A 14,834-nucleotide genomic window follows, 5' to 3' on the forward strand; every position below is an offset into this window, starting at 1 on the left:
TCATTATAGTTAACCATTTCATTTTTAACTCCCAACTGCTGTGTGTCCCTGTGTATTCCTCCTGCCCCAGAACGATCACATGCTTCCAATTGATTTAACTTTCAGTGATCCCAAGCAATAAGCAAAGCACTGGAGTGTCCATGCATCCAGTTTTGTTTGCCTTTCTATTAAATGTAGTCATAATTATTAAAGTTTTGGTATGTCAGTGTTAGAAAACTGCAGCATCTCCATGTTGGCTTTTACCCACAGCCTGAAATTAAATGTAAATTGAAAAGAAAGCAAGGTTTTGTTGTCTGGAAATTCTCTTTAAATTATGCAGATTGAAAACATATTATTTGATTGCTTTGGTTTTGAGTCAATAAGCTCTAAGTTATTTTTTGTGAGGAGTTACAGAAATTTTTTCCTTGCATGCTCAAGATAATTTCTGGACACGTAGAAGTCCATTATAATCCATAAGTGAGTCACCCTGTGAGTATATTAAATGCAGCTCTGACTTGGATCAGTTTCAGTGCAAACTGGGATGAGAAAGATACTCTGCATCTTTGCAGAATCAATTTGGCAGACTTGGTTAATATCAGCTGCTGTAAATACTGCCCTACACCATTTGTCAGGGAGTTTACAAATCTGGAAGAGACAAAATTTGTTCAGTATGATTCTCAGGAAAGATAACCTAAGTGTCACTTATTTTCCCTTTTCTGCTTCAGTGTTTTTGTTCCATTTCCTTTAATCCTTTGCTCTGTGAAATCCCTGGTTACCAGAGTTGTGGTGGGTCTTGATGTTTTGTTGTGGTTTATATTTTTGGGTTTTGTTTTGGTGGGGTTGGTTTGGTTTTTGTTTTTTTGGTGGGAGGGATTGTTTTGTTATTGTTATTGTTTTTGTTTTGTTTTGTTTTTTAATTTTTGGTTGGTTTTTGTTAGTTGATTGGTTGGTTTGGGTTTTTTTTTCTTTGTACATCTGTTTGTTTTGTTTTGGATTTTCTTTATTTTGGGGGTTTTGTGTTTTTGTGTGTGTGCATGGTGGTTTCTTTATTTTCTTTTTGTGTGTATGTGTGTGTGTGTTTTATTGTAAGTTTTGTTGTGCTTCTTTTTTATCAGAAGAAGGTGACAATTTTGCTTGGCTCTGGATAGGTACCCACAGTAGGTTGGTACTGGCAACAAAAGAAGCAATAGCTTCTCATATACTCTTTTACCGGTAGAAAGAATCAAAGCCAGCTTGTGCTTGGTCTGCCATAAGATGAAAGAGAAAAAATACAAGGTTACATCTCTTAATGCTCTTTGGAATACATGTGTGTGTGCACATGCATGCAGGAAAAAAAAAATGCTGCGGTTGTTTTAGATACATAAGCAGTTTTTTATCTACTTAAAATCTGGCAAAATGTTTTATACACATTTTAGGAATGGGTGCTGTTTGATGCCAGATCAGTTTGTTGTGGTGACCTTTCTTTGCACTGATATTTGAAAAAATCTGGGGGTTTGCAAAATTCTTCTAATTCCTCTGCATGCACTGCTATTTGAAAGGTACCACAAAGGCTGACTCTGAGATGTTTCATTCCTGATGCTCACTGGTTTTCTTTTTGGGAGCTCAAATTCCACTGGTACATTGGGAAGGCTTATTCATTCCCCTGAAGAGACTGTTCTAATGCTGAGATGATGATGCTTCCCATGGCACTGTTGAGGAGTTTTGTCTGCCTAACAGCCAGATGATTGCCTTCCCTGCCCCTTCCTCCCCAGCAAGCCCCAAACACTGATTTTATATTTGTGCTCTGCTGTGGATGCAGCATTTTCTGCTGCCATTATTGTGTTACTGGGCTGGGGATGTCCAGCCCTGCTGTGGGGTGAATGACCCTGTTGCAGCAGATGGCAGAGAATTTGCTTCTTTTCTTCTTTGGTAATGGTATATTTATAAAAAAGTGATCTGCTCTACCAGTTTCTCAAGGCCTGACAGTGTCAAAACACTTAAACAAGCCAGAACGTGCCACTCCTAATTGTTCACAGAGGTGCATGATCCGTGACAGTGGAGGGTCAGGCAGCATTGAGAATGCTGGGAGGTGACACTGCCCTCTTTGTTGTAAAGGTGTGTGCTGTACATCAAGATTCTTGTTGTTTTTTTGTGGTTACCAGCCTGGTTCTGCACTTAAACAACAGAGGTCAGCAGCTGCCTACAGCATCTCTAGTCCACACCACTTTGGGAAGGGTAAAGTAATCATAATAATGGTTATTTTACCCTTCTCAAGGGTTAGTGACCCTGAAGATCGTGTTGCAATCACTGTATAGCTGTGCTCTAGTGGGAGTAGAACTTCTGGCTGCAGTGTAGTTACAACTCAAAAAACTGTTCAGTGTAAGTGTAATTCAAAACAGCACCCATGAATGGCTTTATTTATTTGTTTATTGATTTAAGCTAGGCCAGGGAAAAACTGTTTTAGCCCATACAAGGGGAACCATTGTATGAGCTTTTTGTGACAATTTACTGCTGAGCTGGGAAAGTTATATCCTTGGCCTCTCTGCTTCTGGGTGACTGGCAGCTCCCGTTTGTCTCTGTTTAGGATAAATCCCCTCTGGGATACTTGTTTTCCTGCGGCTTTGTGGCGCTCACTCTCTGGGCTGACTGAAGGCATGATAGGTCTGCTGAAAGGAACACAGATTCAAGGTTTTATTCTAAAATATCTGCCTGCAATTTCAGGATGAAGCTGCTACTGCAGGACTGGATATGCCTAAGGAAGAGTACTCAGCATATGGAATTTAAAAATAAAAATACTGGTTATATTAGGAGATGATACAGTAACAAAGTTTGGTGTACTCTACTGCTGCACTCTAGAGAACTCTAGGGCTTTGATTTTGCTGCCGATCATGTAAATATGGGTTTTTAATTGTTGTTTTCCTGGAGTAGGGGCTTCATTTTGAAAGGTGGTGACAAGGAAATAGTTTTTACTTTTAAATAAAACCTGAATGTAAAGTTCTTATTGAAATGTTGAACATTGCCAATACTGCCAAGTTTCTCTATAATCAGTGATCAGACAAAGGAAATATTCATTTAAACACTCTAGCTTTTATAATTTGTCTAGTGATCTTCATGAAAGCTTATTTTTTTCTAATGCAGTTTTTGAAGGACTTTAAACTTTATTAGTAATGATTTAATTACTAATAGCAATAGGAGCAAATCAGTTTGAATATTGTTATTACAGGGAAATATAAACTGTTTGAAAGTTAAAGATTTTCAACTGGTAGAAAAATGATTCCTGAACTTTATGCACAGGCCATAAATATGTGTCCTCCTGCAGTGCGGCTTGTACTTAAAGTCTGAGATTAAAAGTCATAAGAAGAAAAGGCACCAAATCTTTTATCTCTGCTGCTGTAGATTAAATTCCTCTTTGCTATTATGCATGTATGTCATGTTAGGAGATCAACTATAGTCCAAAATTGTATCTCAGGAAGGGGTATATAAATCTTGTCAGTAACAGTGTTTAAATCTCTTAGCCAGATAGTGTGTGACTTGGTAGCCTGGAAATTTGTAAGACAAAGCAGCTGCGTTAGGCATCAGTGCAGTGGTAGAAATGTTACAACTTATCATTGAAGATAAAATTAGTGCCTTTTTACTATGGTTACTGATGAGATGCACAAGTTTGTAATAACTTAGTGGTACACTGGATGATTTTATGTAGATCCAAGCTCTGCTTAAATTCTCAGATCTCAATCTGATTTTGTTTAGCCAACATCAAAGTGGCTAGAAGGGCCATTTTGTTTAGTGAAATAAAATAATCAAAAATTTCAGCATAAGCTGAATGTGGTGAACTGGGAAGCAAGGAGAGCATTCCAGTGTCACACTCCAGTACCTGTCCTTGTTTCTGTCAGATCCTTCTAGCTCACTTGCCTCTTGTGTTTTCTTATCTCCTTTTATGCAGAGGCCTTAGCCCTCCTCTGGAGTGTTCCAAAACTGAGCTGGAAATGGTGGTGTTTGTTATAAAACCTTCTTTGGCATTGTGCATACTGAAAACTTGACTTCCTTCTAAAAAGCTATTCAATGTATGTTTTCTATTTTAGAAGCTTTTTCCACTAAAATACCACCTGTTTAGTTTTGGGAAGTACATTGAACACTGGAAGAATGTAGATTTTTATGGAATCTGAGATCTGTTCACACTATGTTGAGGGTATTAGCCGTGGGAATAGGAGATTTTTTTAAGCACAGTTAAAGAACTGACCAGAACATTCTGCAAATGATACTTTATCAGAAGCAAATATACTATCGGGAGTTTAGTTTGCTTTTATAAACTTACTTAGATGATTTCTGTTTGTGCCAAACATGGGATACAACAGGGGGATTGAATAATTCACCAGCATGACTGTAAGCAGTGGTCAGCAGCAAATGATAATGTTCTGACAGAGATAGCAGGTCCCAACCAATCTCAGAGGCTTGTGAATAGAAATGAAGCAAAGTGGCACACAGGCAGTCAAATTAGATGACATTAAAAAATTTGGAATATTCTGCTTTTTCACAGTATCCCTGCTGATCCATGCTTGACAGTGTGAAGTGGGGAGGAGGAGTTCCTCCTTGAATGGTTGCATAACTGAGGCATAGAACAAGCATATGTTATATTCAGCTAACAGTGGGAACTTAGATGTGCTTTATAAAATGTGTTAATGACAAAAATGTTTTAGCTTCCAAGACACCAGGCTGCTTGCATTGCTTAGTCCTTAATTGGAGGTTTATATGAAACCTCATTTTTTGAGTACTGAAACTTACAGATACAAAATAATGTGATAACTGAGACACACACTGTTGGTATTTATTAACACATGGAGTGACTAGTCTGACTTGTCTGTATCATGTATTCCATTGTTGCTGTATGTTGTTGTATGGTTTTGGAATTACAGCTTCCTGTTTTCTATCTGTCTGGACTTCTTGGTGTTTTTAGTTTGAGTTTGCACAGGTTTAAATTTGTTCCAAGGGTGATCTGGAAGGGATGTTTTCTTAACAAATCATGGTTATGCATATTTCTTTTATGAAGCAGAAAAACAACTTGAAAAGGCTAAAAAGAAATTCTGTTTTCATTAACCTTCAAAATATCAAGACTGTCAACCCAGGTCTTCTGCGATTATGCTGAAGGACTGAGATGTATACTGTTAGCTCCTGAATCTTAAATGAAGCAGCATATGTGTTGAATCTTTAATAAATTCATTTTTTTTCCAAAATGTTAGACACTAAAGTGAAGTGGGTGTTAGTAAAAACAAACAAAAGCGGAGTTTTGAGCTTCTGACTGAAAATCCCTTACTCTGTTTTTGCATCTCTTTCTCTTTGCTCCTGCAGCATTGCTTTCCCCAGTCTATAGTTGTAGCATTGCCTGGTAAGCCAAACCCAGCTTCTCAGTGTGAGAAAATGTGCAGGGTAAAGAGCTGCTGTCTAGAGGCAGCTGTTCCTCTCCTTGCCTTGCCCTGCTTGGCATTGGCTGCTATTTGCCTTGGGCATGGAAAGTCTGTGGGATTTCCATGCTGTTCATATGGAACTTGGTAGCACTGAGGTGGACAGGTAAGTAGCTGGCTCAAGGTCATCACTGTCAGCTTGAGGACTTTTCTGCCTGTGGGCAGTGGTAATGCTTCTCCTCCAAGGACAGACCTTGTATCCATGAGTGTTGTCTTAGCACTTGGTGGCTTTCTCCTTGTTGCAGTTTCAAACGATGAGTAGTGTTGTGCCAACCATCAGGCCTTTTTCTGTCCTAGTGGTTAGGAACATTCTCAGCTGGTTTCAGAGATCACTCATTTCTTCATGCAGATTGAGTACGGTGGTTTGTGCAGAGGCTGGCAGTCTGGGATTTTTATCTTTGTGAAACCTGGAGGACAGATAAGCTCCATTTCCTCTGTGGTTTTTCTGATCTGCATACCAGCTTTGGAAATTTATAGTTATCGTCTGGTGTTTCTTCCCCAGTTGCTCTGGGGTTTTACATGTGCATTCATTTGTGAATAATGACATGCATTTCACTACAATGTAGCCTGACTGCAATAATGCTGTGTCACTACAGAATTTTTCTGGATCTTTGATAGTAATACAAGCTGCTAATACTTGAATTTTCCTTCCTTTTCCTCTTATTGTTCACCTGAGATACAGACATTTTGATGGAAGGGTGTGCTGGGGTTGTTGTTACATGTGTTAGTGTCTTGAGATTTTCAGGAATGGGATACATGTAAGCTGTTGTTCAACTTCTGCATTAATAGGAAATTATTTTTAATGGGAACTCTTGGTTACAGCAAATCAAAGCTCAGTGCAGGGCTCTGCCAACATCTCCTTATTTCCTCAGTCCCTTTTCATATGTCCCTCTCTACTGTCTATGCTGTCCCTGCCTTTGGTTTCCATACCCTTTGTCCTGGTTGTCTCCCCTTTTCATTTTTTCGCCATTTCTTTTACTTCTGTTTTTTTTTGCCAGCTTGGTTTTGCATTCCTCTTTTTCTTCTCCTTCCCCCCTGAAATAACAGTCAGACCTCTGTCAAACCTGGTATTTAGGTTTTTGTTGTGAAAAACAAACCTGAGGTGATGGCTCTGTGGTCAGGATCGTGCAAACAATGTTGGGTGGATCCTGGCAGGTTTCTGATGCATTTGGATACATCATCTCACCAGCACGCCCAGCTCAGCTGCATTGTCACTCTTGCTGCTGAGTGGCATTTGTCTTATCTCAGGCTGTAGATTGTTGCTGCTTGACTTGATGGACTTCAGTTCTCTTCTGTTGTTAAATCCAGTAAACAAGAATTTCTGTACACAGCAGAGAAATAGACCTTCTGTACCCTATGGTAACTGCATGTGTTCAGCATTTTATCAGTGCCTCTTTCTAAATCAGCACCATAAAAATTGTCATTCAATTTGTTCCACTTAGTTGGGGCTGCTTCCTTTAATGACCAAAGCAAACATACATTTATTGCTTTTTTTTTGCTTTTTTTTTCTAACTACTACTATAGGAGCCAGAAGGTAATGACCTACCTTTGAAATTCTACCAGATATAAAAGTGCCACTTGAACCTGAACAATGCCTGTGCCTGTGCAAAGCACCACATGTGTGTTTGTCAGAGCCTAATCCAGGGGCATGGAAGTACTGATGTGCATCTGTGTTGCTTTGTAGACCTTCTATTTCTGAAAAGAAAGGAGTAATCTGATTGTAGCTCTGATGCATCTCTGTGCCTGGCTGGTAGCTAGAGATGGTAGCCAGGACAGAAAGCTCTTGCTCGTTTTCTGTCTGCATGTGAAGAATTTGTTTATTGTCAGCTGCACTTTTTCCATCAACACTCCTGTAAATGTAACTTTTTAAAGTGTTTTTTACACTGACTTCTAGAAGTGCTGGTTCTGAAACATTTCTTGAGTTGCAAGTTGTGTGTATGGTTCTGAAGTGATTTGAGGGCTGTATGTACTGGTTTGTTGAATCCATGGTACTGAGTATGACCTTGGGGTGACAGCATGGGTATTGATAAGTAAAAACTTCAATGTCTTACGAACTTGCTGTGCAGCTTTAGCATGAATTTGTTTTCATCTTCAATTTTAACATGGAAAGGTTTTCTTACTCTTGCAGGATTAACTTCATGGGTGTTTGCCTTAGAATGTCATGAGAGCCCTTAACCTTTTACCAGTGTGTCTATCTGCTTATCTGCCTACTCTTCACTTCACATTGTTTACATGCTCACAGTTTTTCATGCTGTTATTGTTGAAGTGGTACTCATCACTGGGTTAACTTTGGTCTGGAAAGGGGGCAGAAATGGAAATGTGAAGTGACTTTTGCCATTTGATTTCCAGAGTTTAGCCTGGAATCGGATGCTGCTCTAAACTGGGCTCTGGTTTCTGAGACATTTGAGTATGCTAGGGAATAACAATGTTTAACTGCTCTTGCTAGGTTGACTGATACGTATTTTGTCTACTTGTGTTAATAAATGCATGATTGCTTATCAATTCCAAGAGTTTATAATGATGTCAGTTTTCAGAATGTCTTACAAACAAACTGGACATGAGGTGCAAGCCCCGACATAAACTTAATGTTGTATTTATAAAGAAAAATATCCCTTAAATTTTCAAGTTCACAATCTCTAAGGCGTTTTAAATACATGAAAAGTATGCTTGTGGTTTGTTTTTTCTAAGCTTTCTTTTTCCATTCCTATTCTTTTCTGCCATTTGTGTTACATGCAGGCAACTGGAGTTATTTCGGATGGGGAGAGCAGCTGAGTACGTAACAGTTTGATTTCTTGCAAGCTTTCTGATCGTATAGTGATGCAGCATGCTCCAGTACAAGGAAAAGTGGAAATATTCATGCATATAGAAAGTCTGTTCTGTTGTATTTTATTTTACTTTCACTTAGACCTCATATTTGTGTGGATGGATGGCCATTCATTTTTTCACATTTTAGCTTTGTTTTGGTCATGTTTTATATGAGTTGCTTGTGCCTTCTGCTAGAATTTGAGGACACGATGGTGTAATTGACTGTTATTCTTGTCCTATAAAGGTGATTCTAGTTTTTTACTTGTGTATGTCTTTTATGTCGATCTTCATATCTATGTGAGCCCAAATCAGTGTTTGAAGTAATAGAAAAACACAAGGAAATCTGTAGTCATTGTCTTACTAAGATGGAAAACTATTCCAAATACTACAAATAGGAGTAAATCTGAAAGAAGAAAGGACTGTTGCACACTGGTGAGGTTGTAGGTATTGTGTTGTGTTCAGCCTCAGTGGGACAAGTATATCATGGCAAAAGTTGCAGGGCTTTGCTTTCACTAGTGCTGAGGAAAAACTCAGATACTTCAGCTGTCTGTGATCTGTAGAGCTGATGCCACACGTGGAGATAGCTGCGTTAAATTCTCATTATGCTGTGAAATTTTTCTTCTTTGTTCTAGAAAATGTACCTTCACTTTCTGAAGGTGCTGCAGATGCTAACAGGCTAGGTTGAGCAAAAGCTCAAGATACAGTGTGTGGCTTCCATAGTCTTTAGAAAATGCAAGGGTTGATTTATCAGTCTTAAAGTAAAGGTGCTTGTTCCCTGTGGGTGAGACAAGAACGTGAATGTTGTTTAGGGAAGCATGCAAAGAAAGATCACTGTGGCTGCCTCTAGCAGGGCAGAGATTTTGCTTCATGCTCTTCCATTTTTGACATAATGGAATTTGTAGAGGATGCTCTTACTGCTTCTGAGCCTAATGTCCAGCTGATGTTACAGTGCATTTCATACGAGGACTGTTCTGCATTCTAGAAGTCTTCCACTAGTAACTTTCCCATTTCTTCTCCCACATTTTTTGTCCTCCTTGTTCTCCTGTCTTTGATCAAATGTAAGTTCTTTGTGCATTGTCAGTGTTGACCAACTCGCTTGTGCTGTCAGTGCTGGATGTCTCAATTGTTTATTCTTGAAGTTGTGGTAGATAACTGAGAGGTAACTAACTAAGTTTTGACAATAACATAAGAAGGACTAGTGTCCTAAATAGCTTTCTTTTCCATTTTTGGGTATGTGAAAGGGAAATGGGATGTTTAGGCATTAGTCAATGAGAAGTGTAGGAAGGCTGTGTACATGTATTTCTCCTGTTTATCTGGAGAGTCAGTGTGTGGTTGTTTTGCTTGAAAAGGTACTTGTATTCATGAGGGTCCCTCCATTCCTCCCTCCCCTTCTTCCTTGCGGTGCTGTCCTCTTTGAAGTCATTTTAGCATCCTTACAGTCAGCCTTGGGGCAGTGTTATTGGTGTTTCCAAGTGAGCTCTGTTAGCTTGATATATATGAAAAACAATACAAATGAAAAACATGCTTCTAATTGTAATGTTTAAAAAGCAGCTGAGAAGGAAGCAGCAGAAACAGCGTATTGGTAGCTGGAAGACCTTTTCCTGGTGGGAGCTTTATGCAAGAGAGCTGCTGTAGCACAGACTCTTGTTAGTTGGGCAGAGGATGCTTCAGGAAAGAGGCATCTTGTACTGCTGACCTAGTTTCATTTTAGGAAAGGGAAAGGCTTGAAGAAGTAGAGTAGATGTTCAAGGGAGTCTTTGCACTTCAGCCTGTCAGTTCTGTTCTTGATGAATGTTTCAGCAGCAGAGTATTTTCAAGTGAGAAAAACAGGATTATGAAAGCTCTTAAACTGGAGACGTAGTATTGCAAACATACTGTCTTAAAAATATGCAAATTTCAAATGTATTTTTAAGCTGTGAGGACAACACAATGAACTCATGACCTACAAAGTTCCATTTAAATAATTTCTCAAAATCAGCCTTGTGTGCTTTTGAATTTTTTTTCCTTCCTTCTTACTTTGGTAGTCCTCTTTCAGCTAGTATGCATTTTGGTTATAAGATTTTAGAAAGTGTATTTGTCAGAAGTGACCAGTGGTTCAGTAGATGATGGTGCAGTGGGATCTGAGACTTAAGGCAAGAAGCTATTGGCAGCTATGATGAGAAGAAGTTTAAATGGATGACAGGAGGGGAAGGTGAATTAATTGCAAGGCCCATGGGGTAGAGTGGGCAGAGACTTTAGCTGACATGGAAGTTATTCCTTCAGTTAGTACAATTTATTTTCTTCTACCATTATTAACATAGACAAAAGCTGTGAAAAGCTCAGTGCTTGTTTTGGAGAACTTATGAGGGTTTTGCTTTTGTCCAAGATTTTGCTCAAATTTCTAGAGGATAACTAAGCTTGGGGGACTGGATGTCAGCTCCCAGGGGCTGATGATGCAGTGTGCTAGGAAAAGCAGGAGGCTATTTCAACTGAATACGTTTTGAGAGGAGCTCCTGCTGTGCCTTGGGACCTTAAACCAGGCAAAACCACTTCTTCAAGTGCATTCATCCAGCCATCTCTAATAATTTTGCTGCTAGTTTTCCTTGCTGTCCTGAAGTTTGATGTAAAGAAAGCTGCCAGAGGCTAAAGCAGCCTAATTGAGCTGGTGTAGCAGGACTGTCAAAGTGTTTTTGAGGTCAAGATATTAAAATCTGTATGTGTTCTACCCTGCAGCAGTCATGTTATAACTTCTGGGGGTGGGAGTTAGGGGGAGGAATAACAGTCACAGAAGGTATCTCCTTCCTTGATTTTACCCATTCTGTGAAATCCTACTGTGTGATGTGACTGCCCCAATGGGTTTTCTTCTTATGCTCCCCATATGCATGAATATTCAGTGATGAAACATGAACAGCATGCTTCTGTCCTGCCCTGCAGCCTTACCCACAGCTCTCTACTCAGTAGGTCCAGTGACAAAGAAACAATTTTCATCCCTTGACAGGTCTTTGGTATATGTGAAATTTCTCAATCTGGGGTAAAAAAATTACTGGGTTTTTACTTTTATTGTTATGTGTTTTGTTACCAGTTTTACTGATCTTCTGAGACTGAGGCTAAGCTCCAGCTTTGCTTATAGAAGACTTGTTTTAATCACCTGTTTGAAGAAAACTACTTGAATTTATTACACCGTGTGTGTTATGAGGCATGTTTTGCGGAAGCATGGGCTGTAATGCCTCCATTTGAAGGGGCGCTGCATCCCAAAGCCACTTCTGCAAGTTCTTGTCAGTCTCTTAATTAAAATTTAGGCGTCAAGTATGTTAATGAATGGGATCATCATTATATGCTGGCATTTCAGAAAACACTTTCTTGCCAAGGTAATGTGTGCTGTAAGCCACATATGGGCCAGGTTTTAATGCTTTTTATCCGGCTGAGCAATGTCTTTGTTTGAGAACACTTCTGTTAAATAAAGTGAGAGTGCTCATAGGGATGTTGCAGTTCTGTATGACTAAGAGTTTTTTGAGTTCACTCTTATTCATGAGTTGAGGATTTCTGTCTGATATTAACATCTGTGGATGCTGTTAGGTTCATGGGGCATACATCAGAGATAAAACGTGTTCCTGCCTCATCCTTTAAACATGCCTCAGGGAGGCATTTTGTGTCGTGACCTCAAAGAGGCTTCCTGCTGCTATAAACCAGTAAGAAGTCTGAGAAGTTCTGGTGTTAGCTTTTATAAACGTATATGCTCTAAATGTTTGATTAACATTTATGCTAATCAGCTATTTTGGGATGTTGCTTAGAGATACTGGGGTTTATGTCAAAAATCTTCCTTTGATAGTGCAGAGGTGAGATGTGACGACTGGTGAACAAATCCAGATAGTGCTTCTGCAATAGTCTGATTCATTTGGAATTCTCTGAGCCTGTCAGCGGGTCAGAGTTGCTGACCCATAGAAGCAGTGTTCTGCTTCCTAATAAACATAACTGTGTAAATCTTTGCACTCCCAGTATTAGTGAGTCACTGGATTCAGCTTTTTTTCACCCATAATTTTACTACTGGTTTGTATTTTTTGTTACACATTTGAGGCTAGCTAAATTGTTTATTCCTAAAGCTGTTGGTCTGGTGACTTTTACCAGATCTTAAACCTGTATCTCACTGAGGCTGCCTTCAGCCTCTGCAAGTGCTGTCATGATTATGGAGCCACAGCTGAAGAACTTTCCATCATACCAGATTTACTTAGGCTTTAGCTTAAATGACAGTTACATCTGATGGGACGAAGAAATTAGTTGAGCAGTAAAGTGAGGCATTAAGAGAATCTTTGGAGCAGCGTGTTTTCTGTCTGGTAGAAGTAATTATTATTCATTAGATGGCAATGGCTCAAGTGTTGAGCAGTAGCAATGGCATTGCTCAGCTGAGTAATGGCTTGTTATTCTTGTGAGGTCAATATAAGCCTTGTGATTGACAAATAGATCAGCCTTTGCTCCACAGGCTGGAAGTTTGGTGCTCCTCAGCGGAGTTTGGCATATGAAAGCATTTCTGTGTAGTAAATATTGAATATTTTTCCTAAGCACTGAGCTGGGATAAAATTGATGGACACTGTGCTTTTCATAAAGCTGAATACAGCAGCATATGATTGATACTCCTTTCTATTCAATTGACTAGAGACTGACAAGAGCCCTGCAGCATTTAAACTACTAAAAGGCAGGAGGCTTAAATCCATTTTCGGTGTGGACAATCAAATTGAATTGGTTCCACTTCAGAGTGTAGAGCAGGGCCTTTTCAAGTGGCCCATATTTTGCAGATGTTTACTGCTGCTATTCTTTTCTCCTCTTCCATCCACTGTAGAGTGCTAATCTTACTATGTTGTGAAAGAACTGAAAAGATCACCAAGAACAAATTTTACCTCAGATTAAAACAAAATGGAAATTGAGTTAAGGGTATGGGAAGCACCCATGGAAGAAAAGGGAGTTCCCTGACGCTTGAAATTCCATCTGCTTGGAATTTCAGCACTTCAGTGCAGGGTTCTTTAAGGATCTGGCATGTAAGGAGCACTCTCACTTCATTGTTCAGCCTCATGATGAATGACTGTGTAGGACACACACTACTGGATAACCTACCAGAGAGGGCTTTAATTTGATTGTCCCTTTTAGACAGACTTGGTAGCAGAGAGAATGAGTAATGGCTGATTATTTTCTTTTGTTTCAAGCATGTTAATGGCGCACTCCACTGCCTTATGGTGTGTGTATTTCACTTTAAGCTTGCAAAGATAACCTTGCATCCTGCACAGCCACACACAGCCATATATTTTTCATACCTTACCTCACTATAACTTGGCATTCTCCTTTCCTGAAAGATTACCAAGCAGAAATGTTTCTGCAGGGAGAGGGACTCGCTGGAAAGGAGCTTTTTCATTTGTGAAGGTTATAGTTAGTGTTAAGTACTGTGCTTAAGCAAATTTACCTTTATGTGTTAAATGTAGCAATTTTCCTCTATAACAAGTAGTGTAATTATGTATAGGCAGAACTGCTCTCCCAGTTCTTCTGATTTTCTTACTGAGTACATTCCATTAATTTCTCTCAACTTATACTTCCAAAAAAAAGAAAAAGAAAAAGCATTAAAAAAATCCAGAAGCACAAAGTTCTGTTAGGAATGTTGAGAAGAAAGGACAGTATTACAGTTTAAAGGTTGAAAAGTTTTCAGAAAGAGCTCCTTTTCAGAAAGTGTTTTTGAGTTTGTGGTTTTTTTCTCTTTTTGAATATCTAAAGGTTCATTTCGGCAGCTGCAAAGTACCTGAAATTTTGGGTGCTGGGGTTTGTTTGATTATTTTTTTGTTGAGGGCGGGGGGGAAGGTGTTTTGCTTTAAAATACAGATGTCTTAATCTGCCTATTAGTAATGATTAAAGAAAAATAAACTGTAATGGGCAGGGGGAAGGGAGGGTGAGGATCTAATCACTGCAGTTCCTTGGTGCACACTTGAGAGAACTGGAGGTTATAGCCAGCTCCCAGATGGAGATACAGCCACAGCAGAAATGGTGGTTTTTTTGGTCATTCTTCCAAAACTAAGCGGGCTCCACTGTCCCAGCAAGGCAACTTGAGAGAGCTGTGCCCTAAAACTGCTTTTGTCTCTTAGCCTTTGAAGATGCTGACAGTGCCGTGGATGACCGGGACAGCGACTACCGCAGCGAGACGAGCAGCAGCCTCCCCCCTCGGTACCACAGCACGGTGCAGCCCAACGCCTCCGTGCACCAGTTCACGGGCCCGGCCCGCCTGCAGCAGCAGGGCGTCCTGCGGGATTCCTGTGCCGACTCCCTCCACAGTTACGATCTGGACTATCGGGACCATGTGGCCGCCAGGTGAGTGCTCTCCTATGGGTAGCTCTCCTTGCCCTGTTGTTTTCCCACTGCAGACCATGAAGGTACCGAGCTGGCAGAGGAAGGCAGATCAAGGGCTCTGGAAGTCTTCTGGTAGGAAGGTGTTACGGGTGTTGTTGATCTTGGGATTCTGCTGGGAACCAGGAAAAACCCGTGAGGGTATATGTTACACCAGATCTGGCAGTTTAGGGAGTCACTTTAACAGATATGCTCAACTTCGGGTCATTTGCTCTTGGCTGTACTTTCCCCTTACTCTCTGAAGGCTAGAATAGTGGA

The 14,834-nt window shown here is 39.9% G+C and overlaps 1 protein-coding gene across 5 annotated transcripts in view; it reads left to right on the forward strand.

The window, feature by feature from the left end:
* The window catches only part of UNC13B (unc-13 homolog B), a 206,993-nt gene that overhangs the window by 49,094 nt on the left and 143,065 nt on the right, over window positions 1-14,834 (forward strand). For 3 of the 5 annotated variants that reach the window (XM_074533533.1, XM_074533535.1, XM_014270368.3), the window contains one exon: window positions 14,318-14,540. In XM_074533533.1, coding sequence (XP_074389634.1) covers window positions 14,318-14,540 — 223 coding nt within the window. Of the gene's footprint in view, window positions 1-8,150; window positions 8,187-14,317; window positions 14,541-14,834 lie in introns of all 5 variants that reach the window. The other 2 variants (XM_074533532.1, XM_074533534.1) reach the window with 1 other exon arrangement.

This window comes from Zonotrichia albicollis, chromosome Z, assembly GCF_047830755.1.
Source record: "Zonotrichia albicollis isolate bZonAlb1 chromosome Z, bZonAlb1.hap1, whole genome shotgun sequence".
Taxonomy (NCBI): domain Eukaryota; kingdom Metazoa; phylum Chordata; class Aves; order Passeriformes; family Passerellidae; genus Zonotrichia; species Zonotrichia albicollis.